This window comes from Aspergillus welwitschiae (assembly GCF_003344945.1).
Source record: "Aspergillus welwitschiae strain CBS 139.54b unplaced genomic scaffold BDQ94scaffold_27, whole genome shotgun sequence".
Taxonomy (NCBI): domain Eukaryota; kingdom Fungi; phylum Ascomycota; class Eurotiomycetes; order Eurotiales; family Aspergillaceae; genus Aspergillus; species Aspergillus welwitschiae.
Window position 1 is genome coordinate 332,391 of NW_020798721.1, and position 24,478 is coordinate 356,868.

The 24,478-nt window shown below is 48.9% G+C and overlaps 8 protein-coding genes across 8 annotated transcripts; 5 read left to right on the plus strand and 3 right to left on the minus strand.

Annotated features, from left to right (window-relative positions):
- Window positions 1-1,432: 1,432 nt before the first annotated feature.
- BDQ94DRAFT_65342 (ankyrin repeat domain-containing protein) lies at window positions 1,433-2,580 on the minus strand. The gene has a single exon (XM_026776263.1). The coding sequence runs from the start codon at window positions 2,490-2,492 to the stop codon at window positions 1,608-1,610; it is 885 nt and encodes a 294-aa protein (XP_026623918.1). The 5' UTR covers window positions 2,493-2,580; the 3' UTR covers window positions 1,433-1,607.
- Window positions 2,581-2,820: 240 nt separating this feature from the next.
- Window positions 2,821-3,911, plus strand: BDQ94DRAFT_172662 (oxidase ustYa family protein; the record flags this gene model as incomplete). The annotated part of the gene is made up of 4 exons (XM_026772002.1): window positions 2,821-3,094; window positions 3,184-3,315; window positions 3,351-3,532; window positions 3,591-3,911. 4 exons carry the CDS (start codon window positions 2,821-2,823, stop codon window positions 3,909-3,911), a joined length of 909 nt encoding a protein of 302 aa, XP_026623919.1.
- Window positions 3,912-4,325: 414 nt separating this feature from the next.
- Window positions 4,326-4,724, minus strand: BDQ94DRAFT_172663 (uncharacterized protein; the record flags this gene model as incomplete). Its single annotated transcript, XM_026772003.1, has 1 exon — window positions 4,326-4,724. The coding sequence occupies one exon, from the start codon at window positions 4,722-4,724 to the stop codon at window positions 4,326-4,328; it is 399 nt and encodes a 132-aa protein (XP_026623920.1).
- A 1,293-nt stretch (window positions 4,725-6,017) lies between these two features.
- BDQ94DRAFT_161078 (uncharacterized protein) lies at window positions 6,018-8,700 on the plus strand (the record flags this gene model as incomplete). The annotated part of the gene is made up of 4 exons (XM_026769313.1): window positions 6,018-6,024; window positions 6,527-7,052; window positions 7,362-8,463; window positions 8,575-8,700. 4 exons carry the CDS (start codon window positions 6,018-6,020, stop codon window positions 8,698-8,700), a joined length of 1,761 nt encoding a protein of 586 aa, XP_026623921.1.
- Window positions 8,701-10,274: 1,574 nt separating this feature from the next.
- On the plus strand, window positions 10,275-11,834 carry BDQ94DRAFT_172667 (DUF1593 domain-containing protein; the record flags this gene model as incomplete). The annotated part of the gene is made up of 2 exons (XM_026772004.1): window positions 10,275-10,646; window positions 10,698-11,834. 2 exons carry the CDS (start codon window positions 10,275-10,277, stop codon window positions 11,832-11,834), a joined length of 1,509 nt encoding a protein of 502 aa, XP_026623922.1.
- A 584-nt stretch (window positions 11,835-12,418) lies between these two features.
- Window positions 12,419-13,723, minus strand: BDQ94DRAFT_65358 (class I SAM-dependent methyltransferase). Its single transcript, XM_026776264.1, has one exon. It carries the CDS (start codon window positions 13,486-13,488, stop codon window positions 12,463-12,465), a length of 1,026 nt encoding a protein of 341 aa, XP_026623923.1. The 5' UTR covers window positions 13,489-13,723; the 3' UTR covers window positions 12,419-12,462.
- A 3,098-nt stretch (window positions 13,724-16,821) lies between these two features.
- Window positions 16,822-20,698, plus strand: BDQ94DRAFT_172669 (uncharacterized protein; the record flags this gene model as incomplete). The annotated part of the gene is made up of 14 exons (XM_026772005.1): window positions 16,822-17,620; window positions 17,692-17,744; window positions 17,816-18,312; window positions 18,372-18,427; window positions 18,488-18,666; window positions 18,723-18,898; window positions 18,954-18,980; window positions 19,042-19,405; window positions 19,519-19,603; window positions 19,660-19,718; window positions 19,775-19,991; window positions 20,055-20,172; window positions 20,226-20,317; window positions 20,382-20,698. 14 exons carry the CDS (start codon window positions 16,822-16,824, stop codon window positions 20,696-20,698), a joined length of 3,039 nt encoding a protein of 1,012 aa, XP_026623924.1.
- A 2,298-nt stretch (window positions 20,699-22,996) lies between these two features.
- Window positions 22,997-24,295, plus strand: BDQ94DRAFT_172670 (uncharacterized protein; the record flags this gene model as incomplete). Its single annotated transcript, XM_026772006.1, has 1 exon — window positions 22,997-24,295. One exon carries the CDS (start codon window positions 22,997-22,999, stop codon window positions 24,293-24,295), a length of 1,299 nt encoding a protein of 432 aa, XP_026623925.1.
- Window positions 24,296-24,478: the final 183 nt, after the last annotated feature.

Genomic DNA, 24,478 nt, shown 5'->3' on the forward strand with positions numbered 1-24,478 from the left:
TGTTATCTATTTAGACATATAGACAAATCTACCTTTTTCTTCCAGACATAGTTGTTCTTTTCTCTTCACTTTTCTACAGTCTGCAATAAATATGTAAAATTCTTTGACCGCTTATGTTACAGTAGTTCTGAGCTCTCACAGTAACAGCTTCACCTAGGTTGATGTGAACACGACCAACTTCCTGCGTTAACCAGCTATTGATTCATTCAGTTCGCCCATGCCTGACCACTCTCGTGTTTGGTCTTGTGCCAATAACACATCTGCGTGGCTGGGTCACTCCATTGGCTCAAGCGGTGACTTAAGGGAGACTTTCCATTTCGTGGGCCATGACTGTCATAGAGTACTCGTGGCAGACCCATATATAGGAACATGCGCACTTATACTGCGACATGTACGGCACCATGCATAATCTCCAGGCCCCAGGAATTGACATGCCATTCTTGCACCGTGAGAGGAAGGAGCTACTCAACTGGACGCCAGTTAACCGTTTTACTCACGATGATAATGACCTTGATGAACCCGGAAACACACATGAGCAGGAGACTATAGATATGCATGGAAGGCTTACCCAAGGTCTATCCTGATATTCAGTCTCATATTAGAGCGCATTTTGTGTGTTCTGTGAAGGTTGGCACGACACATCTGGACGAGACCTTTTCCTGGTTGATTTTGTCGGTCACAGTATGCCTCGTCGTCCCGGTATGTGGAAAAGGAAAGCACCATGGAGTTGACATGAGATCCTTGGCAAGATGCCATCCAACACGGCTGACAAGCCACCGCCTTTGTTATAATATTCTGTGCTTTCGACATTAGACATGTCACGGACTAGCTTGGCAATGGATGAGCTGCATGTACGATTGTTTCGAGGGCCTTTTGATTCTACATCTGACATACCCTCAAGCGCGCTAGAGCTTAAATCTATCATACAATTGGAGCTTATTATGTATCTATTAGTATCTTCTCCGGCCCTAGGCATCGCGTGTAAACTAAACACTTCCACTAAACAGCCGCGACTATGTTCGCATATATTGAAACAGTACATATTATACTACATGGCGAATACACATTTAGGAGAAGCATTTGTGCGTAAATTGCTAATATAGAGCAAAACAGACCTCAATGGTACCAGAACTTTAGGCGTTTCATCATGGACAGAGAAACTCAAAGAAATACGCTTCCTTATTCCCCAGGCAATTACATCCTCACTGCAATAATCATAGTCCGGAGTAGACTGTTCTTTCCTAGTTCAACCTAAACTTCATCCAAGTGCGTCAGCAGCTCTTCATTCAAGTAGGTAAGTATATTTGCGACATGTTGCAAGTTCTCAGCAGACTCTATCTTCGATAATATGCAAGACTTGTCTAATTAACAACCCAAATGTCAATCATGGTTACCTGCACTGATTGCATGAAGAAGAAACGTCAATAATGGAGTTCTTATTTGGAATCAAGGCTTGTCACCTTGTATCCTACTGCCAATACAGATCACTAACTGAACGTGCATCTATCTTATGTCTCAATGCCTTCTAGTAGTCTGCTGCCCCCACTTTGTTCTCTGAAATATTATCCTTACTTCGTTCCATTATTCCTGGAAATACGTTCCATCAACTAGTTTAAAAGCCGCACGATCTCTTTCTGTCCCCGCCAAACCGCAAACCGCAACGCCGTCCAATTCTTATTCCCGGATACCATGGCGACATCTGCGCCGGCGTCCAGCAAGAGTCGCACAATGTCCGCATGGCCGCCTTCTGCTGCTGCTGCCAGCGCCGTGTAGCCATTGTACCGGCCCCCGGGAGCGTTCACATCCGCCCCCGCTGTCAAGAGTCGAAGGACGGTGGTGCGGTGACCGTTGAAGGCCGCGCCCTGAAGCGCTGTAACGCCATGATATCTGCAGGGTGGTGCATTCACGTCCGCACCGACATGAAGTAAAAACTCTACCATGTCATCATAGCCACCAAACGCTGCGGCCTGCAGCACGGTCCGACCCCGGTTGTTCGCGGGGGGCGCGTTGATTTCCGTAACCGGCTGGTGTTGTAACAGCCACTGTAAGATCTCGAGATGGCCTCCCTCCGCAGCGGCCTGCAGGGCGGTGCGCCCCACGTATTTGTGGGCTGGCTGCTTGACGTCCGCACCTGCGGCGATGACTAGATGGCGAACGATCTGGAAGTGGCCGGCACCTGCGGCGAGGGTGAGGGCGGTTCGGCCGCCGTTGTTGCCCCCGGGAGCATTCACATCGGCCCCAGCGGCTAAGAGCGTCTCGACCACATCAAGATGACCGTTGAGCGAGGCCGCCTGGAGTGCAGTCTGGCCGTAGTAACCTCTGGGAGGCTCGTTGGGGTTGCTTGATGGCTGAGACAAAAGAGCCTTCACTTCGGGTAGGTTGCCTTGTGCGGCGGCCAGCTGGAGGGGAGTCCAAATTCCCTCCTCGTCTGGTTCCTCCAAGGAAGAAGGCAGTCTTCCGTGCACTAGACTTGGAACCTGCGAAAGAGCCATTAAGGGGCACGACACGTCTCCGATTTCAGAGGTTGCCCAGAGAGCAGATTATTGCGAGGTCCGGCTTTACGCCAACTAGTGCTTACGCGGTTATCACGGCATGATAAACAAGCAGGCCAAGACGAGGCTTGATTGCATCCCCGCCTCTTAAGGGTTCTTGCTGATAAGCCTTAATATGCATGACCGCGTATTACGGATGTAACGAGCGGAGCCCCGTATTGAACATGATTGTTCACAGGGCATCGCCAGGAATCGTCTACCTTTCCCTCAGTCATAATATTCCGCAGTCCGTGACAGTTCTAATCTTGACTCTCACCAAACTTTGATCATGGAAGCCATGTTGCCCACCCCCAACAACTGGGACGAGAATAGTGACAAGGACATCGAATCTGTCTCTCCATTCACTGGCTTGCTAAATGAAACCAAGACCAAAATCGCATCATCACCAGTGACAAAGACATCAACATTTCTTCGGAAATATGCAGATGCTCGTCTACTATTCGAAGGCTTCCTTGTGTTTTGCCTCGTCGTGGCTCTGATATCGAATGCCGGAAGTTCCCACAAAACGGATATAGTCGACAAGAGAAGCTTTGGACCAACACGTAGGCATCACCTAGTCCCCCTATATGATTTCATGATTTTCAAAAGCTTTCTGTGTGCTGATGCCTGAATTCGCCCTTTATTTCATCAGTACCGCGAAAGCCCGTCATATTTGGCAATACCGCCGGTCTTGGCCCCAATCTCGTCTATCATGACACTGAAATGATGTGGAACAAGACCAGGATGCAAGAGATCCATAGGAACTGGCATTCCCTGTTTCCGCGTGAGTAATCCCAACTACTTATTGTACACATGTAGAGAAATTTTGGTCTTACATGTGTTCTTTTATTCTCAAAGCTGGTCGCGGCTACATTACTGTATCCGCCGAGGAAGAAGAGTTTGAAGTCCTGCACCCTGCATTCAAAATGGACAACGTCTTCGAACAAGGCGATCACTATGAGGGCCACATAATGGCGGTTTATCACCAGCTACACTGTCTTGTACGCTTCCTTAGCCGTCAGTTGAACCTCCAATATTTGCAACTGACTCTGCTTATAGTCTATCTTGATGACCGCCTTGGGCACTTCTCGAGAAGAGTGGGCGATGCTGGAGACACAGAAGGTAGAGCATCGGGCTCACTGTGTTGAATATCTTCGGCAGAGCATTCTGTGTTCCGCGGATACCACCCTGGAGGGCGAGACGGGGGCTTGGGCCAAGAGTACAGGATGGGGACAGACACATTCTTGTGTCGACTTTGATGCTCTCACGGAGTATGCTAATAAGCGGGCCATGTGGAACCTGACAGAGCGACTGTTGCCGGACAGTTTCGATCCTCTCAAGGTTCCTGAGCATGGAGAGGGCCATGAAGATGAACACTAGACACTGCATTATATCTCAATCTATTAAGCATATCTCAGATCTTACTACTATCCACATCACTATGTCTAGATATTGAGTTGGCTTAAGCACGTAGTACACAAGACATTTTCAATTGGTTCCTACTTGGTCAGACACAGACTACGCACATCTACGTGGGAGTCAACCCAACAGTAACTAACGCAACACTCAGTATCACTTGCTTTCTATACTACTACTAGTATCAATTCAATCCAGACATATAACTACTTGGTGCTTTGGGAACCATTCTGCCTGCGTAACAAGACTCAAATTCAATTGCTGGTAGATTCTCCTGTTCGGCTGTAGTAAGCCACCGCGCTGCCAGCTGCTCTTCTTGTGGGAGTCAGCAATGAGCAAAGACGAAAACTAGAACTCCACTAACCGTCACTGATTGAATCACTTGCGATCATAGGTAGGGACTGCCTCTTCAGCAACTGGGCCAGAGGCCATAGACCTCTTGTCGTAGGTAGGCACGGCTTCTTCAGCGACAGGGCCGGAGGCCATGGATCTCTTGTCATATGTGGGAACCGCTTCTTCAGCGACAGGGCCGGAGGCCATGGATCTCTTGTCATATGTGGGAACCGCTTCTTCAGCGACAGGACCGGAGGCCATAGACCTCTTGTCGTATGTGGGAACCGCTTCTTCAGCGACAGGGCCCGAAGCCATAGATCTCTTGTCATAGGTAGGCACGGCTTCTTCGGCGACTGGGCCTGAGGCCATAGAACGAGGTATCGCCAAGGCGGCTACCTGAGAAACGCCAATTGAGAGAGCGATCAGAGTTGCGAGAAGCTTCATTGTGGAGAGAATTGTAGAAGAAATCGAGTGCTCAGATCAGGGTAGAGGATTCCAATTTTTTTCTTAGTCAAAAATCCAAATGGTTCTCGGCACATGGAAACACATTCAGATAGCATCTTATATTCAGCGAAATCTATCCTACTGCTACTGTTCAATATACTTCGTCTGCACCCCCGCTTATTACGACACTAGCGGTATTATATGATTACTGCCATGGCAGTGGAGAGTATGTCTTATTTTCTAGTTGATATACTCCGGTAACTCCTGCATTATCCACCTATAGCATCCACGATCTGATATGCAAAACGATCTAACCATTCATGCAAGGGAATCCTGGAATAGACGAGCTAGCCAGTAACATCATAACTTTCATTATCAGGACCAACGCATGAAAGTTGAACTGAGTAAGATATCTTCCCGTGTCATTCTAAAGGCCCACAAATCCTGGAAGTACATGTGAGGTTCAAGATATCGGAACTATAATCCTTCCCAGCCTCGACCTAAAATCTCACTCAAGGAACGAACCCAATCACTCTCCAAATTGAACCCCTCACGATAAGCTGCCTTTCAGAGAACCCGTCTGACCATTATCCTCCTATCTTCCTCCCCCTCTTCTCAAACCCCCCTCACATGGGCGTCGCCCTACAATACGGAATTCCCGACGTCGCAATCGTAGTTGAATTCAGCCCCCGTGGCCACTGCATAATCAAGCGTGTACAGTGAAGCGTATGCTCATAGCTGTACACATCGTCGTCCAGAAAGCGGTGCTCCAGCACGGCAGAATGTAACCGGCGCCACAGGTACAAGCAGTGCATGATGTGGTAGTCGTTATCCGGGTAGACAGCCTCGAACTCGCCTGCCAGCACCCGCTCTCTAGCCACCTCTTGGGTATGCTCGCGATCAGCATACCACCTGAAGTCTACCTCGGTCAGCATCTGGTTCAGCACCCCCTGGTTAAAGCAGTCAGGCGAGTACCACCGCGACGCCATCACGTCGAAGTGGCACCCGAGGCGCTTGGCTTCCGTCCAGTGCGTACCGCACTTAGCCTCGCCGGTTTGGGCGTCGAAGACGAAGCCCCCGGCCACGGGTACCGCGGGTGGGGACGATGTGAAGGCATGGCTGAGGGCGCTGGTGAGGACTTGGGGCACGGTGAGGGGGTGGATAGCGGTGGTTAGCGCAATTCCGACGAGGAGGCCGAGGAGGAGGGAGGCTAGAATGGTGCTAACTAGGGCTCGTATGCTGATACCACGACGGTGCGCTGTGGGGCTCAAGGGGGAGTAGTCTGGTGGAGCCATGGAGGGTGTAGTCGCGAAAGTAGACAGTGACGAGGAGAGAATTCTCACAGCGTCGAGGTGTGTGGTAGTATGCTCATCAGCTGGGCTTTTTTTGACATTATGTAGTGGACGCTACCTCCCATGATGATGTGTGACTTTGGACAGGTAATCTTACTGTCCATAACCTGCCTGTCTCCACTCATTCCTACTGCATACTATACAGGCCGACCACTTCGCTGGAAGTCATTCATTCACCCGATCTCTTCCATTTCTACACTTGTAGCCTCTTTCCCAATATCAACGATCGGTTGCGCGTCCGTGTCGCTTCAATTCTACGTCTCAGCGTTCATTTGGAATTCATCCCTTTTGTCATTCATCTCATCCGTCCCAACAATATGTATAGAGAGGAAGAGTCTGCTTGTCACCTACTCGAAGAAGGTCATGACCCAACTCCACGCTATAAGCAGATCTTGTCCTCAGCACACACACGAACCAGTCTGCTAGCAACCTTCGTCCACTTGATGAAAGCCTGCCTCCTCTACTCGCTAGCACTCTGGGGCGCATTCAACCTCCTCATTCTCCTATCCTCTCATACCGACCACGCAAATAGTGCCCACAACCGTGACGGCACAGGATGCGACTGCGGCGGATCCGTCGCCGAGGCCATCTCGCGTGACTGCAAGTTCGACGGCCTAGCCATGGCTTGGCTCCCACCTCACTGTCGTGACGACGAGTTGGCCGCGGAATTCAACACCGTGGGCGACGGGCCTAACGGTACTTGGATCTACTACGCGGACAGCGAGCGCACCATTCCCATGGATGCCAGTGAGGTGGCGGCGTTGGCGGACCAGCCGACGGCGTTGGTGCACATGAGTGTCCAATGGCACACCCTGCACTGCATTTTCTATTGGCGCAAGCAGTTCCGCACGCGGTTCAATGGGAAGATTGTGGAGCCTCGATCGGACTCGGAGCATCATATCAAGCATTGTGGAGAGATTTTCTTATCGCCAGGGTCAGGAACCAAATCGGGGGTAGCGCTTGTGACCAACAACGAGTAGGAGTGGTAGCTTACACACTTTGGTATCGGGGTGGAAAAGCGGGGGTTTTGTTACGCCGCATACGTCCTCCGTACACCGACGGACGCCCGACATTCTTATGTGAGACCAAGGACGGGCTGCGCACGGCCTCTAGGATCTATATCTAGTGTCTGACATGAATTGATTAATCTGACAGTCCGGGAGTGGGGGTTTGTCTAGAGTAGGCATCTGATCAGACTTCCTCTGCCTTGTTGTTTGTTATACTGCGGTAATATTGCGTTAAAGCGGCGACCACATGGCTTGATTGACTGTACTTGTCCGAGTAGTATCATTCAATGCTTATTGCCCATGGCTAGGTGGTCCTATCAGTCTGTGAAAGGTGACGGTGACAATGAGGAGTTGACTCTGTGTATTCTATGTGGACCACCCACAGTAATCAGCAATTCCACTCCATCATCGACGACAACGCTGTCGAGTCTATTGAAGGCTTGGGCAAAAGGCCTAGTCTTGCAGAGCTCTTCCAACTGTGGTGTCTTAGTCTCCCTCAATGGCCATGGCCAATTCAGATTATGGCTCTCTGCTATCCATCAGGACTCTTTCTTAACGTTCGAGGAAACTGTTGATCGGGCCACGAACTTCTTTCTGCAAGCAGATTCCGTATCAGCCTGCTTCAGCTTCACCATCGCTTCGTCATTTGATTTTGGCTATTTGCTCTCCATAATAAGAGCCCCTGCAGCTTGTAATACCTTCGTGCCCAGCATCAATCATCCATTGGTCCTAAAGAAGGTCAGGAAGGACCTATGTCGGGGTGCCCCTTGGCTTGTCTTGATCAGCCTGTCAATCCTTCTATTTGTGATATGTGTCGTCGTGTCCGCCCGCCTCCGACTTACATTCCGCGGCTCAAGTGCCAGCAGCTCCCCGGACACATTCTGGCTGCAGTGGAACACCAGCCACAGTCTCGGCCTCGAGCATCAACTTCAGTTCACGCGTCCCTGGTCCAGCTTTTTGGATTATTTCGGGGAGGAGCGACGGGAGCAGCCGTGGTTCGTCCGGTTGGACGATCAATCCATGGTACCGGTCGACCTCATTGATGAGAGTGAACAGAAGTACCAACGGTGGTTTCAGGAACGGTATCCGGAGATGGAGCAAGTCCGGCAGAGCGGTGACTATCTGAACACCTCTTTCTGGGAGAATCCATACGGGGTGCAGATTGCCACGGACGCCCTTTTCCACCCAGCGCACTGCCTCCTGGCGCTGCGGCGGTATTGGCGCGCCAGGGAGACAGGTCGGCATGTCTGCCCGCGTGATATCGACTTTCATCACGTGAAGCATTGTTTGGATTCCCTAGATGCGGTGCTGTTTGTTGATGATGTTGCTAAGAAGGGTCCCGTACTACCACAGGATTCGGATAGTCGAATGCCGTGGTTGGTAAATGCCTGTTTCTAGAGCTGAGCTGCTAATCAGAGTCAAAATGGATGGTGTACTGATATCCGTAGGGGTTGATCATGTAAATACAAAAGACTGACTCTCTGGAAGTAGCACGTCGCATATAAGATGTACAACTCTGATAATCTACCCTTATTCGTGGAGTCCCTTCAAGAATTAGACCCTCCTTTCCTTGAGTTAAGAAAATGTCAGAGACAAATGGCTATCTTAGAAAACTAGTAGATAAATTAGAAATTTAGATCAGTAACACATCCTTCCAAGGAATATATGATGGAGAATTCAAGACGATATGAATCGACTGAAAAAGCATACTAACGATATACTAATGAAGGTTAGTTCAGCTGTTCAGCTAACTAGAGGTCACGGCCGGGGAAGGGAGGGTGTTTCTCCAGAGGTTATATATAAGAAGAGATTAGACAACAGTGCCTTTGAAAAGATGCCTATTTCTTTCCTTCTTTTCTTCAATTGAGTGACCTGACTGCACGGGATTACATAAGTACAGATTAACCCTTACTGATGTAGAGTCTCATTATACACCTGCAGAAGTAGAAAGATAATAATAAGAGTATATTAGGACATCAACTAGCTAAGCTGAAAACAGCAGAATGAACTAAAGATGAAAGCTTACATATGCTGTACTCCAGTCTATACACAAAGCCGAAGAAGACACCCGTCCAAATACTGACCGCGATGGCAGGTGTACAGTATACCATTATAAAGCATTATGGAAATATCGCGAGGGCTTTCGAACTGCAATGGATGGACAAAAGTGCGGAAACCGGTTCCAAAATGAGTAACTGAGTAACGTTCCAGTTCTAAGACAAGGGATATTCACAAGAAAGAAATCTGGCTTACCGCAAAGCCCTCTCTATCTTAATAGCCCCCAGCTAGACATCTAGCAAAACTGTCTCTGCCCCCAACTGTTGAATTTGATATTCACTCTGCTGATTCCCACGCTCTCTTATATGTAACTTGGTTTCCATGGCAGCGATCTGGCCTAGAGCACCATCTACTTCTGTTATGCAGCCAGCGCTCCCTAATAGTATCTAACAGTCTGTGCAGCACATCCCCACCAGATTCTTTTGTATGTATACAACGTCAAGCACTTGACATAGGACATAATGAACTCGCAGTTTCCCACAGAGCTACGGAGAAGCTACTTTCATCTTGTCCAACTCTTCCCAATCTTGGGGATGCTTTTATAACCAGAGAAAAAGTTCTTCAAGGGTGCGTAATCAATGGGCTATTTATTATGGGCGGTGTCGAGTTCACGTCTGCCCCAGAGAAAAACCCCACAGCGCTGAGGGACATCATAGCAGAGAGTAGGTTGAACCAACTGCTGTTTCAGAAGAGCAAACTGGGGAGAAACCTGGCAGAGGAGTCTGTGGGGAGGCTCAATGGGGTAATTGCAACCGCTGGCTGGGGGTTAGAAATACCTTCTTGGGGCAATAAACTCCACACACCGCCGGAAGAAACTGGCAGAACGGGCAGACTCGGCAGAAACAGCAAGACAGACGAGGGAAATTGCGGAGCCGAAGTGACCGGCTGCCGGTCGGCTCGGCTGCTGTATCGCTCCATGCAGAAAAGGCAGTGGATGCCCTCCTCTGCCATACTCCATACAACAATACAACAACAGACAATAACATCATGCTTTCTCACCTGCCAAGAGCATCCTCACTCCCGCGTCCCCGCAACTCAACCCCATATAGGGTCCCACTCGGCTCCTATATATTACCGGGGCGGGTTCTCTCTTGCTTCCTATCGAAGGCCAGGGCCTCTTTCACGTTGTCACCATGAAACAACTCTCTGTCCTGCTGCTTTCTTGCCTCAGCGCCCTCGTGGCAGACGCCAGTGCAGCTGTCAACCGCTCCTTGCTTTTGAGCTACCCGTCAAAGCCCCGAGTGTTCGTTCTCTCAGATATTTCCAATGAGCCCGATGACACCCAGTCTTTCGTGCGATTCCTGCTCTACAGTAATCAGTTCCAAATCGAGGGCATGACCGCCGTCACATCTACCTGGCTGAAGGACAAGGTGTACCCCGAGCAGATCTCAGCCGTTATTGATGCGTACGCTCAAGTAGTCGACAATCTGAATCAGCACACTTCCCCTTCGTCCCCATACCCCTCTGCGGAGTACCTTCACAGCATTGTCAAATGCGGTCCTGAAGTAAGCACCCCCGTGGCCGTCTCTACACGGTTCCTGCTAATTCGAAAACAGATGTACGGCATGGAAGGCGTTGGCCCTGGAAAGAATCTTAGTTCCGGCGCAGAGCTACTGCTCAGCCAACTCCGCCAACCTGTTGACGAACCCCTGTGGGTCCTCGGATGGGGCGGCGTGAACGTCCTAGCAGAGACCTTGTACTACATACACGACAACTTCAATGCCACTGAGGCGGCACGTCTGCGTGCCCAGCTACGCGTGTACACCATCTCCGATCAGGATGACAGCGGCCTCTGGATCCGCGAGCAGTTCCCGGATATCTTCTATATCGCATCAATGCACGGATGGAACCAGTACGGGCTGGCCACGTGGGCGGCTATTTCCGGCGAGGAGTACTACAACTTCGATGTGGGCGGGCCGGACTTCACCAAAGTCTCCGCCGCGTGGCTAAAGGAGCACATCCAGATCGGCGACTATGGCAAGGAGTATCCGGACTACAAGTACATTATGGAGGGAGACACTCCGACGTTTTTGTATCTTATCCAGAACGGGCTGGGCGTGCGCGAGCAGCCCGACTACGGCTCGTGGGGTGGCCGCTACTCGCTGGTGGATCTGTCCCAGCAGGTCAAGTACCGGCAGTACAGTGACGCGGCAGACCGGTTGATCGGCCAGAACAACCGCACCTACGCCTCAAACCACGCAGCCATCTGGCGTTGGAGAGATGCGTATCAGAATGACTTTGCTGCTCGTATGCAATGGGCTCTCCCGGCCAACGAGACTAAAGCTGCCAACCACCACCCCGTGGTCATAGTGAACGGACATATAGAGCTGAGCCCGCTGTTCATCGCGTCGACGCCTAATGCTACCGTGTGGCTTGACGCCTCCGAGACGTACGACCCCGATCAAGACAGCCTTTCATTCCGGTGGTTCCAGTACAAGGAGCCTGGATCGACCGACTGGAACGTTGGAAACCAGATCCCGAGCTTGAATGTGACTGTGTCTGGCGACGGTCGACGCGCGCAGGTCACAATTCCCTCCGAAGACAAGGTCTGCGATGGCAAGAGCTTCAACGACTCGGGCTGTTGGACCTTGCACCTTATCCTGGAAGTGACGGACAACGGAGTATATCCATTGACGACGTACAAGCGCGTCCTGTTCGAGACAACGAACTCGACACAAGCGGCTACCGATTGACCCATACTAGATGTAATGCTGTGAACTGAATGGGCCAGAAGTATGGGAATGGGTGGGTTATGAGATGTACCTGGATATCTATGATGTCAGACATGACCGGGATGAGCCGACCCGTGGACGTGATTGCCCCATGCAGTGGACCATGACGAGCACCATGAATATGATGCGTAGCGGATATCCAAACGTTGAATGACTGTTTATCAAGTCCGATCTATGTGTATGATACTAGTTAGTGTTGAGAATTTGGATTGTATCTTTTTAGCCTCCCATTCTTGTTCACTGAAGTCTTCCATTTGTAGGTTTATCGTCAGTAATACATTTTGATATTGTGCGCTTATGAACTTTCGTGAATTCTACTGCTGCCAATTTATTAGCGTGGTAGCATAGTCAAATCATAGTTACATTGGAGATCGAACGAGTCTTCCAGTAACTAGTATTTATGTGATGTATGACGTGGCCCTAAATTCCACCAAGTATAGCATTGACAGAATGGAGACTTAATGGCCAGTCGGTAGATGACTCTAACACATTGCGTGGGTTGGGAAAGAATCTGATGTTGCAACTGTGACGGCACCTGCAGGCGCCCCGTTTTTGAAATCACCCCATACACTGCGCAGCTAGTGTCTTCTCATTTCCGCGTTCCCAGCACCAGATTTGCCGTCCATTGGACGAGTAGCCGCCCACTCGGACATTCTTCCTCAAAAACCCGGTCCCAGTCAGCGAGCAGGACTTTCGCAGTCTCGCCCTCGAGCTTCTGCTGTGGTGGCAAGACGGTGTTCAGATACGTAATGAGCCACTCCTTGTCTACCTCGAACTCCCACCCCTCAGCTTCATCGTCGATACCAGTATTATATCTGACTTTCTTGTCTCTGTCACCCATCCGATTGTATTCCTCGGGCCGAAAGCCAGCGGGATAGTGTTTCGCAAAATACTCTTGGTAGGCCAACCTGCCATCCTTGGCGGAGTTGATGTACACCCGGACAGGATCCTCGAACAATTCTTCTGGCACAGGAAGTGAGTCTAACACTCCTTCACCAGCTCCTTGGCGCCGTGCCAGGTTGTACATCAGTTCTCCCTGAGTCGTCAGAGGGGCATCCTCCTGTAGCTGCTGCATGAGAACCTTTTCAAAGACGGCCGAGAAGACTTTGTGGAAGATTTCAGACTGCTTGGGGAACGTAGGTAGCCAATAGCTAAAGATTGCCATTGTTCCACCCGGTCGGAGCATCTTTCCAACAGAGGTAACCAGGCCGTCCGGGTCCATGAAATGTGCAGCAGTTGCACATATCACCATGTCCACCTGGCTTTCACCAGTATGGAGGTACGCTTCTTCACCCACGCCCTGGGCGTACTCAAAAGTGGGTTGTAGGCCATGTTTCGCCGCCCACTTAGGAAGAAATACCCTCGCCTGGGACTCGTTCGATGGACTGGGATCTGAGATATGGATGATTTGAAAGTCGGCCATAAAGTTGGTGGTGGCTATTCCCGAACCAGCGCCGATATCAACCAGGCGCTCCCAGCGAGTGTGAGGATGGAGGCGTCGATAGGTATAGATAAGTGAAGTCAAAGAAGGAGGGTATGGGGGACGGCCCTGGTGGTAGTATTCCCAGTCCATGGTCGCATAAGCGGTGTTGGTGTTTGGGTCGATGGATGTCATAGTGTCAGTCTATGTTCTCTTTATCTTACTAAGTGATCAAAAGAGTCGAGCTGAGTCTTCAAGCGATATGTTAAACATCTTTGTAGACCATGCAGCTGTGTGGTCTATAAGTAGATTCACGCACAACCCGTTCTTTACCCGATGATGGGGAATTTCAGTGCGGGGTCCTGGCCGGGGCCGGAGTAGGTTTTCGGCAGAATTATTGAATTGTCATAAGCAAAAACTTGATTCTCCCTATATAGCTAACTTCTTTAAGATTAGGGGCTCACAGATGGAGGGAATAGTCTTGAAGATCTTCTATATTGCTTTTTCTCCAGCGCTCTATACGGTAGGTGATCGCTTAAGCACATGTGTAGATACGTATGTTAGAGCACTATTTGGCTTTAGCAGTAATGCAAAATACTGATAGAAAATGTATATTCTAAACGGTAACTGCAGATAGATCCCAGACAATCCCTAACCCACTGGGGGTGGTGCACCCCATATGCGGCGGGATTGGATGTGGCTGATATTTATGAGCTGAAATCCTGGGCATTAGGTGCAACAGAATTAACTTTCTTTAATATATAGGGTTGGTCTTTGGTGGTCTCAACCACCAGAATGACTTATTGAGATATTTCTTGAAATCATGGGATAATCAATAAGAGTTCCAAGTGTGACGGCCAGTAACACTACTAATAAGCCGGGGCATGATCAGGCTTGGTACTACACAGGTTGGACCTCAATTAGCAACCGGCAGCTCTAACCCGAATAGAGCTGCCTGAACCTTTTCTGGGCTGTACAGGGCGTCACTCCAAGGCCAAAGTTAATACAGTCTACTTTACTGGTGATGTCCTGCTCGGTGACTGTGGACCATCCGGCAATAGGTACTTGTTCTTCTCTTAGCTTTGGCCTCGGCATGCATGGGCTTTTATTGGTGTTTTGATGACACAACAATGCAATGGAGCGACCTCCATGGCTCTGACGGGTGCCAGATTTTGCCTAGAGGTGAGCATTATTCCATATTGCCCCGTTCCAAGAGTGTGCACCTCAGACGAGCCCTCCAAGTCGGGCAAGAGAAATGGTAACCAACCACCCAATAAAGAAGTACAGTTATAGATAAAAGGCTATCATCAAGTCAAAGCAGCTTCTCTTCTATCGTCCGTGAGAGACCAATTATGTACTGGAGTGGTTTGAAGCTACGGACCACAGAGTTTACTATGGAGCAGCGATGTTCGTTTATGAACTACGGGGACGGGTAGTCACTACCTCGTTACCGTCGAAACAACGGCCATGGCCTTTATAGTTGAAAGAATTCGACCCAGGAAGGAGCGTTTCTGCGACTTGTTCATAGAGATCGTCAAACCACATTTGAATATAACTACTGGGAGAAAACAACCTCTAGATAGCGGGTCATCTTCATGTGGAGAAGGCAAACAACATTACTTACAGAATATACCCTACCCAAATTTGGCTTCCTGATTTTAAATTAGCTCGTAGTCCAACGAGGTAGAGGCACTAGCATCTAAGGATGGCTATGACCTACCTTTACGTTTGGACGACAAAGGATAGTTGATAGGGAGAATCTCAGACCAGCCCCACACATGAATTCGGCGGTTTGGGCATATCAATATATAAGACGTATACAGTCATGTGGTGTGACCTTACCATCCACATTTGCGTGTAATTACTTCACGAATCACCTCTTTTCCACAAAATCTTACCGCATACTTTTCATTCACAAGATCTTTTCTCCTGTCCATAAATGTAGATCAAGAGTATCTAAGGATTTGTATTAGAAGTCATATCATCCTTTGTTGGAGGCACCCTTCGTTCGTGCAGCCATGTTCAGGAGTAGTTGTTTATTGCCTTGGAGAACTTTCAAACTGCTTGGTATAAGCTTTTGATGATTATAGGATATAATGTTATACTTTACAGGTAATGACGATATGGGTCAGTTTATCAAGATAATCGATGTCGACTATTCATGTCCTCAACGGTCACGTGAATTTGGGCTTGATGATTTGACCTCTAAGAAAGGACAACAGGACATCACATGACTCGTGTCATCCTTAGGTGACCATTGAGGACAGGCTGTGCGAGCTTGGCCAGCGAAACTAAGTATTATCCCCGCAACTTTGTTTGGTAGCGAGACGCATTAGTGTGATGGAGCAAGCTAACCCACGATAATTAGTTCATGTTCCCTATTTTACTAGACGAGTTGTAATCTCTTTCCCTCGGCCATGGATCGAGATAACTTATCACTATTGGTTGGTTGCTGATAATGATCACGACGGTTGGAATGTGAGACAAGGCTGTGCCCAGGGAATATTTCGTACCAGTAGGACGACAGCTGACTCGTAGTATTTCCCAATTGAGTAAGGTGGCTGAACGGTTAGTGGCTCTTAAGGCTGCGCCGGGCCGTCACGGCTTTCCCCTATCGTCCAAGCGCCCAATCCCGACTGGCTAGATCGACAGTCCTGATAACTGTCTCACATTCAGACTTGCAAGCAGCATGTACAAAGGAAGGGTATGCCTGAAATGCTTGAAGGGTCACCGGCGCACATCTGGGAGATAGAGGAACGATCTGCCATGGTCCAATTTGTCTAATTACTTTTGGCACCGGCATTGACAGCAAGACATGTACTGTGGGTTACCAGGTGACAAAGGACAGTGGGAAAATATGTGGTTTCAGAGAATTTTCACCAGGCGTTCATCAAAAAGGCGTTTCACAAGAACGTATTTATTTTCATAGCTTAAGTATGTGGGGCCAGAAGAAAAGAGATAACCTGGATTTTTAATCATCAATTCGATGTAAGGAGAAGCTTTATATGGACAACCTTGTCTCCCGCAGATAAAAGCACGCAATCGTTTCAGCTCCAGGTAGTCTACCATGTACCAAAAGCACGTCAAGGTCGGCAATGGTATTTTGACTATAATGGAATGCATGAAGGTCACATATTGAGGTTCCCAGTAAGGCCCAAATCCCCTGTTATCCCGATACCCAGTTATCAATAGGTAGCAATGGGATCAGGTTGGAGGAAGTATCCTTGTTACGAGTGCAATTTCAGTGCCTACCAGAAGGAGGATCGAAACTCAAAAAAATTGCGACTCTTTTTGTAATTTTACTAGTGCTTCATGCTTCTGGCTGGGAATGGTTGGCGCCGAGGCTAGCAGAGACGGCTCTTTTTCTACGCAGCACTACCCCACCACATGAGACGCTCATAAGCGCCGTACAAAGCCCCGCTTGCTCAGCCTCCTTTTCAGCCTTTTAACGACGGCGAGTCCCCAGGTACTGAAATTCCCGACAACTACTTACTGCATAGTGAACATCAGGTGTGCAATAACAGCGCCATGGCTGACAACGCGGATCACCTCAGGACTACTCCCACCAGGAGCGCGGAAACCCCTCCATCTTCCATAGACAGAGATCAGCCTCTTCCTTCAGTCGAGTTTACCTTCTCCTGCAGCCCATCGTCCCCCGAATGCCTGACCCCGAATTCGTCGGTCGACGGCTTCAACTCAGCCATCCCAGAAGGTCGCCAATCCTCTACAACGCCAACCGCGCAGTTGCTCTTTGAAAACCTCCGACTGAGCGATAGCATCCCTCCTGCAGCACAACATCCACCAATTAAGCCATCTAATATAACTCATAACGAGTCTGGCTTAACACCCACCCGCAGCGCTCATCGAACGACCTACCGAGATCTACACAATGCTACACCTAGCCCTATAGGGCCCTCTTCCATACGACCGAGCCAACAACGGTCACCAACTCCTACCCCACCCCCGGGGGATGTCAGCTCTCATTTCCAGAATCTGAATCTAGAAGACGCAGATAGTTATGTTTCTGACTCTGACAGGAGCTCTACGCTCAACACTGAGAGTGATGTAGCGGAAGACAACGACGAGGATGCTTACAACATTCGTCATGATGCTCTTCCCCGGGAGCCTATCTATGATATCCGACTTCAGAATGCACTGCGAGATGTTAGAAGCGAACTTACGAGCCTCACACAAGTGATGGGTTGTAATGCCCTTGCCCACGACAATACTACTGATTTGTCGAAGCTATACGAGAAAACGCTTGAAGCGAGTCGATTCGCTTATCCAGCGACACGCACGGTAGGCTTCATCGGCGACTCGGGTGTAGGTAAGTATGGGAAAGATGACTGATCCAGAGTGTTGATTCGCCTACGTTGAGAAGCTGATTTGTATGAACAGGGAAGAGTAGTTTGATAAACTCACTTCTAGATCAAGAGAGCTTGGCCCGGTCGGTGAGTTGTCGAAACAAGACATCGTAATAGGCCAATGATAACTAATTCCCCATGGTCTACCCTTCGATTAGAGCGGAGACGGCGCTGCCTGCACCACTGTCGTTACCGAATTCCGGAGTGTAAACGACACTTATCCAGAGAACTACACCGTCGTTGCGGATTTCATGGACGAAGACGAGATCTGTGAGCTCCTCGAGGAGCTTTTATCCAGCATTCGGAAATACTACACGGAAGCCTTTCGTGAAGTGAGAACGTCGGAAGAACAGGAGAATATCAAGGTTGCGGCTAAAAGAGCCTGGGACACCTTGAGATCCCTTTTTCCTCATGAGCAAGAGTTGGATATTGACTTTCTTGCCCAGGAAGGAGATGAGGCCGTCGCCACAATTATGACCGCCTTGCTGCAGTGGGCCATGTCGGGCTTAGATAACCGACCGGGGGGGCGTGATAACCTACAGTACACAGTGGTGTCTGGCCATGCTGATCAATGCATGAGGCATCTTGACAGACTGATGGCCAATGACGGTGACGGTGATAACCCTGCGTTGTGGCCTTTTGTAAAGTTGATCAGGTACATAACAGAAGTGAAGCGTAACAAATTGGTGCGTTATGTGGCTTATATATATTTAGGGTCTATTTGCGCTCCCCTGTCCTACGCACAGGTTTAGTTTTGGCCGACCTCCCAGGTATCGTACCGAAGTTTCACAACAGTGGCGTCAGGATCAAGCTAAGAACATGATGTTCAGGATTCCGCGATTTAAACTACGCTCGGGTGCGAGCGACGGAAAGGTATCTACGCCACAGCTGCGACGAGGTGTTTATTGTGACCAATATCATGCGTTGTACAACCGATCAGTCAATAGGCGATATCATTCGTCGATGTGCGCGGGATCAGCCTATTCGCATCGTGTGTACTCGCTCAGAGGTAAGTACTTCTTTATTCATTATCTAGGTGACATCAAAGTGACCAGTGAAATGCAGGACGTCAATTCCGAAGAGACTGCACGTTCCGCACCCGCAGCAGATGCCGTACGTATCCAGAACATGAATAACCAAATCCGGCAACTCGAGCGCAGGATTGGACAGACAGGTACTCGCAGACGAAAAGCGCGCGGAAGTAGGATGCGAAGTCTCGCTGCAGAGGAAAGTCACTTAAGGTAAGTGGCTCCGATGCACAGTACCTCAAACCTTTCTTTTGCTCATTCATTACAGGGATCAGAAAGACGCCCTTGAGCTTCAGTAAGAAAACTTGACTTTGGTTGCCCCAACTAGAAGATTCGTCTGACCTGAAACTTGCCAGGTTGACGCAATTCCTCATCACGCGAAGAAATACATCTGTGACTAACTCTTTGTTGAATGCCTGGGGGGAAATGGCTCGCGTATTCTGCGTGAGCAATAAGCTCTATTCTGACCATCGAGAGGACGATCGACGACAGACCAATGGGTACTTGGCACTCAGTGGTATCCAAGAACTTCGGCGGTACTGCCAATCAGTACCCGCAGATGCGCAGTTCCAAGCCACGGTGTCTTATCTTCAAAAGGAAGTACCAGCGCTCCTCGGTTCTATCACGCAATGGGCTTTATCAGGAACTAGCACCGTGACTATGGCCCGGGCTGAAGTCTTGCGGCGGGTTTTGGCTGAAGCTGAAAGCACTCTGACAGGGGTACGGTAATTGTCCTGATGTCCAAACTCACTTGTTCTGTTTCGGTGCAGACTCTACATCACATCTACTGTTGACCGCTTAGTCAGAAATGCGATGTTTGCTAATTCGCGTAGAGCACCACTCGTGATGGCTCGCAGGTACACTTGTTACAGAGTAGCCTCAGGAGGCAATTTTCCGATGCCATTACACATCAAATTCGTAGGCATCGACTTACAAGCCAGTTTTAGTGAATGAAGGAGTAACACCTGGTACAGGCAGATGTCGACGCGAATGGAGGGACCATGCAGTCGATGCGAGCTTGGAATGGGCAACTGTAAGTGGAACTCACAGTACCGCAAGATGATTCATACCTAATTTGGCTATCTGCAGTGGCACCACATGACATATGCAGCATTCTGTCGCAACTACGGAACGTATGAAACGGCAAAACAACCGTATCGCTGCTGGAACAAAGAGATTCTTGGTCCGGGAATAAACCAGCTCTCTCTGGCGTGGGGTACCATATTGAACTGGCTTGAAGAACATGGTAAGGAGCTCGAAGACGAACTCACCAGGACTTTTCAAGGTGTGCATAATGCTATACACGGTAAGCCTTCTCCAAGCCTCATAAAGGGTTAATGCATGGTTTCATTGACTATGAACTTGCCAGAGCAACATGATCTGGCCCCGGAAACCCTAGGGAACTTGCTTCTGAACCTCCGAATGCGACAGATATGTGTAGTTGACGCCGTTCATAGCTCCATAGAACGACTTATTGATGACACTGAGTATTGCTCACAATTTTGTATGCTACTGTAAGATGAACTAAATTGCTATGCAGAAAAATCTCGGATGACACAGTGGGTGGGCACGCGAGCTCATATATTGGGGGACTTATGCGTCCAGTCTACAACCTTTGCATGCAACAAAGTGGTATGATATCTCCCACCTTCTATCCAACTACAGTTTTCGCACTAATGCCAAATGGCTCTTGTAGGAACGGGGAGTGATTCGCGTCGGAAGCAAACTATGAACCGTCATCTCAGTTCTCCGGGTCTGTTCCAAGAGTTTGCTGACAGTATTGCTCTCGACTATGGAACGATGATCGACAGAGCATTTGGACAGTTGGATAACAAGCTTCGTGAGGAGGTTTCTAATATTACCCGAAATTTACGTGCTACGGTCACGGTGGAGGGAGAAATCTCCGAAGCTGGAGAGCATCCCGAATATACAGAAGGAGTCAAGCGAGGGGTAGAAGCATGCCAAAGAACCTTGGCAAATGCTCAGACGATAGTGCTAGAGATGGGCGAGTGACAGTAAGGGTCCCTCCGTATTCATTGGCTAGAGACAGTATGAATAGATTGTCGCGATTTACTGCAGTGGTTCGAAGTGACCGGAGGGCTCATCCCGTGATGCAAAAGGCTACTCTACTCTCTCTTCACTATAAAAGGACCCAAAATTCCTCGTCTTGCCAAGTTGTGTATTCCCAGGTAGTCTGTACTAGCCGTCTTTGTATGCTTTATTGAGGCATGTCATACCTTGTCGTCATTTCCTGCTGTGTATCATATGTGTAATAATCTGAGATCATAGGTGGCGGAGAACATGGACGGTATTATTAATTGAAGCTTTTTCCAAGTGGAACTGCATTGACAAGTATATCCATTTCTGAAAGCCGAGTCATCGACAACTGTTTCACCAACCCTCCGGGAAAAGAAAGACGCCTAGGAATGATGTTGGCGCTTAGCACGTCAGCCACTATAAATATATAAATAACATTATCTGGTCAAAACTTAAACGTGTATATTCAGAAATCCTTAATAACTGTAGACCTATTACCAATTTATGAAGAATTCATAGAATATTTACAGCTGTTGAATAATAAATCGAAATATGATAACAATTATAAATGTTAGTTTATTTCCACGTAGATGTTTTGTTGCTGTATATTTAAACTAAGTGTTTGATTAGGTGTTTGCAACATATAAGCTCTGCGGGGTTCTGTTCTAAAGAGCATTCTAAAACAGTTTTCGAACTGTTAACCACTCTGAATCTAGTTACAAGTATTTAGTTATAGACTATAGCTATACTCTTTTACAGCAGTATCGCATAATGTATATACAGTATATTTCACATGACAAGCTAAGGATCTAAGATAGATGTAAGATTTTATGAATTGATAGAATAAGCAGAGGGGTAAACAAAAATAGAAACAAGAAAATTAGCAGGTGTTACTCAGCCACACTGGGAAAAAAGAAAAAAATCTATTGAAAACATGAATAAGTTCTTACATACATAACTGACAGGATTCTCTAGCTGATAGTGTTATACCAAATCCTGCTGTACAACCTTTCTTCTCATAAGCTTCGGCTGTGATCGGAAGTGTACACCTCGGGCGACCGCTTCCGCCCGCAAGCGACGCCCTTTCGCAGTACATAACAGAGCTTATGCTCCCTACACATATAATAGTCGAACTGGCAGATATCCGTATCTAAAATAGTTTCTTTTCTAGAAAAAAAGGATTTTTTTAAGCGCACAAATTCTCTACAAAGTCGGTTTTCAGGCTCCCACACTCATGGCTGAGCCATGCTATGCTGGTCGATACCGAGCTTTTCGGGCGAGACCTGCCATGTCTAAGGGGGTGTGTTCGAAAAGTCATTAATATGCACTGTCACGTTACAGTATCTCAGCAGTAATGCATAGTAACCAGTACAGGCAAACCATTCACGTGATACATGAATTCCATCACGTGCTGCTTTAGACAGTGTTTGCGAGTCATTTAATGGACCACAACATACTTGTGCATAGTCATGTGATGCATAACGTATCCTATTTTTCAGCAAAATTACTAGTGCTGCTAATCACTATTGACGCAAACCTCGGTTGATCGCTTAAATTATGCGGAGACTAAACTCAATGGAGACAAGTTTCTCTGATCCTGAGTTCCACTGTTGAGAAAGTTAGCCAAGCTTCGGAGTTATGTGGTCTGGTCCAACCCTAGCGGGGAACGGGTGTTTATGGTTGATAGCTAGACTTGTATACCCCGCATAACTTGACGAATAATTTAATAATTCTACTACAGACTGAAACCGAGTAAGCCGCGAGACGAGGTGATATAAAATCACACTCTTCTGTTGATCAACGTTTACTAATTCCAGAAGTATGTAGCTGGACCGGCATGTCCTGCACAACTACCCCAGCAAGTGCAGCCTTCGGTTACATGGAAGGACTCTTTTTAAGGTCTATTCACCTGCTGTATCCCGATAGTGAAAACAAGCTTAAAAGATTTATCTGTGCGATAAGAGGAGTAGGCATTATCATTGGAAGAATAGGGGAAGAGATCTTCATAGACATCTCCTACATAGAATATCAGGCACATTGCCGATTGCAATCCCCACATACCAGCCCCACCACCTCGCCCGAGCCGGATTCTAATCATAAGGGATTCGTCATCGATGATGAGAAAGGAGGACAAGTATCAACTTAGTATATCTACCTCTGCTGTCCTAAGGTATAAATGTCCACTGTCCTCAACATCCTAAACAACACTCTTTCACCCGCCACTCGTTTTCATCGTGCTTCTTCACTCGTTTTACTCTTCAAGCTGGAGCCAACATGAGACTCGCCAGCGCCTCAGTTCTAGCAATGCTGCCCGCCACTGGCCTGGCTGCCTGCGGCACTGCATACTCCGGTAACCAGATCAATGGTACGCTGCTCCGCACTGTTGTGCTTGACATGGGCAGCGACGCCGCCAATGTCACCGCCACTCAGTACGACCAGTACTTTAAGCAGGGGAGCGCTCTTGAGGGTGTCAAGTCTGTCATTGCCGCCAGCGAATTCTACATCAACCTGTGGGCCATCCCTGGTACCGAGTCCGCTTTTCAAAGCGTCAGCCAGTGCCTAAGCGACGGCTATCTGGTCAATCAAGTGGCCTGGCTGTATTACAACACTACCACCGCGAGCTGGTGGGGTGGCTACGAGGCTGAGACTGAGGCAGACAGTTACAACGCTGCCGCCCTGTCTGTTGTCACAAACCTCGTAGCCGGCCTTGAGGTGCGCTTCTGGGACACCAACGGCGATGGCTACACCGACGTCATCGATGCCGACTACCTCGAGGGCGTTGGTGTCGACACCGTCACTCAGAACGCCAACGGTACCTACTCGGTCTATCGCGGAAATATTGACATCGCCGACAAGACGAGCTCGGAAGGCACTATTTTTGACGCCGACCTGTTCAGTGGCTCCGGCCCAACTATTGCTGCGGAAAACTTTGACACCAGTATTGCATCTGGCGATGTCGCGCTATTTTGGTACGGCCCCAAGGGCTGGGCCATGAAGCGCGCTCAGGAGGTTGCCGGCCTGTTTGTCGGCGGCGCCGATCACACCTCCTACAACATCGACGGGGTCGTCTATGAAGACGCCATGCGCTTTTCACGGGACAACCTGTTCATCTCCAACCGGCCCGGCGAGTTCACCGACGCCCAAAAGTTCTTCAAGTTCACCAACGACTCCGCAGCTGGCCTCAATGTCAGCCTCTGGCTTGTGCCCGTTACCAACACCAGCGAGCACGGCGCTCCCGTGGGCATGACGAGCGACGGCAACTCGCGCAGCTTCCTCGCCAGGGCTATCGCTCAGGCCCAAGCGCAGCTAGCCAACGTGACTATCAGTAGCGACGGCTCGAACGTCCCGTCCACCCGGGAGTGGGTTACTCAGGCCAATTATACCCAACTCGACGACGCCATCGCTAGGGCCAACCTGTCGCTCGCCCTTGCTAACAGCTCGTCCTTCCTACTTGACTACCAAACCTACTTGCTGTACCTCACTCTCAATGGCAGTAGCACCGACATTGGCGCCGCCTTCGCCGGCTTCAGCTACACTGGCTTCGAGAATGAAGAGCAGCTCGGGACAGCCTAAACCCGTCTTTCTTATGCCCCCAAACCTCCATATCTTTTCATCCATGAATTATCTATAATTTCGTTATAGATAGACAAGTCGAATACCATAGTCAAATTTATCTAAACTATTGCAATTAGACCCCTGTGGAGCAATGTAACACGGCAAGGGTATTAGAGTACAATGTATGGCATAGAAAGCTAA

Coding starts and splice junctions, on each gene's coding strand:
- BDQ94DRAFT_65342 (XM_026776263.1), bottom strand. CDS start 2,492: ATGGCTCTTTCGCAGGTTCCAAGTCTAGTGCACGGAAGACTGCCTTCT.
- BDQ94DRAFT_65358 (XM_026776264.1), bottom strand. CDS start 13,488: ATGACATCCATCGACCCAAACACCAACACCGCTTATGCGACCATGGAC.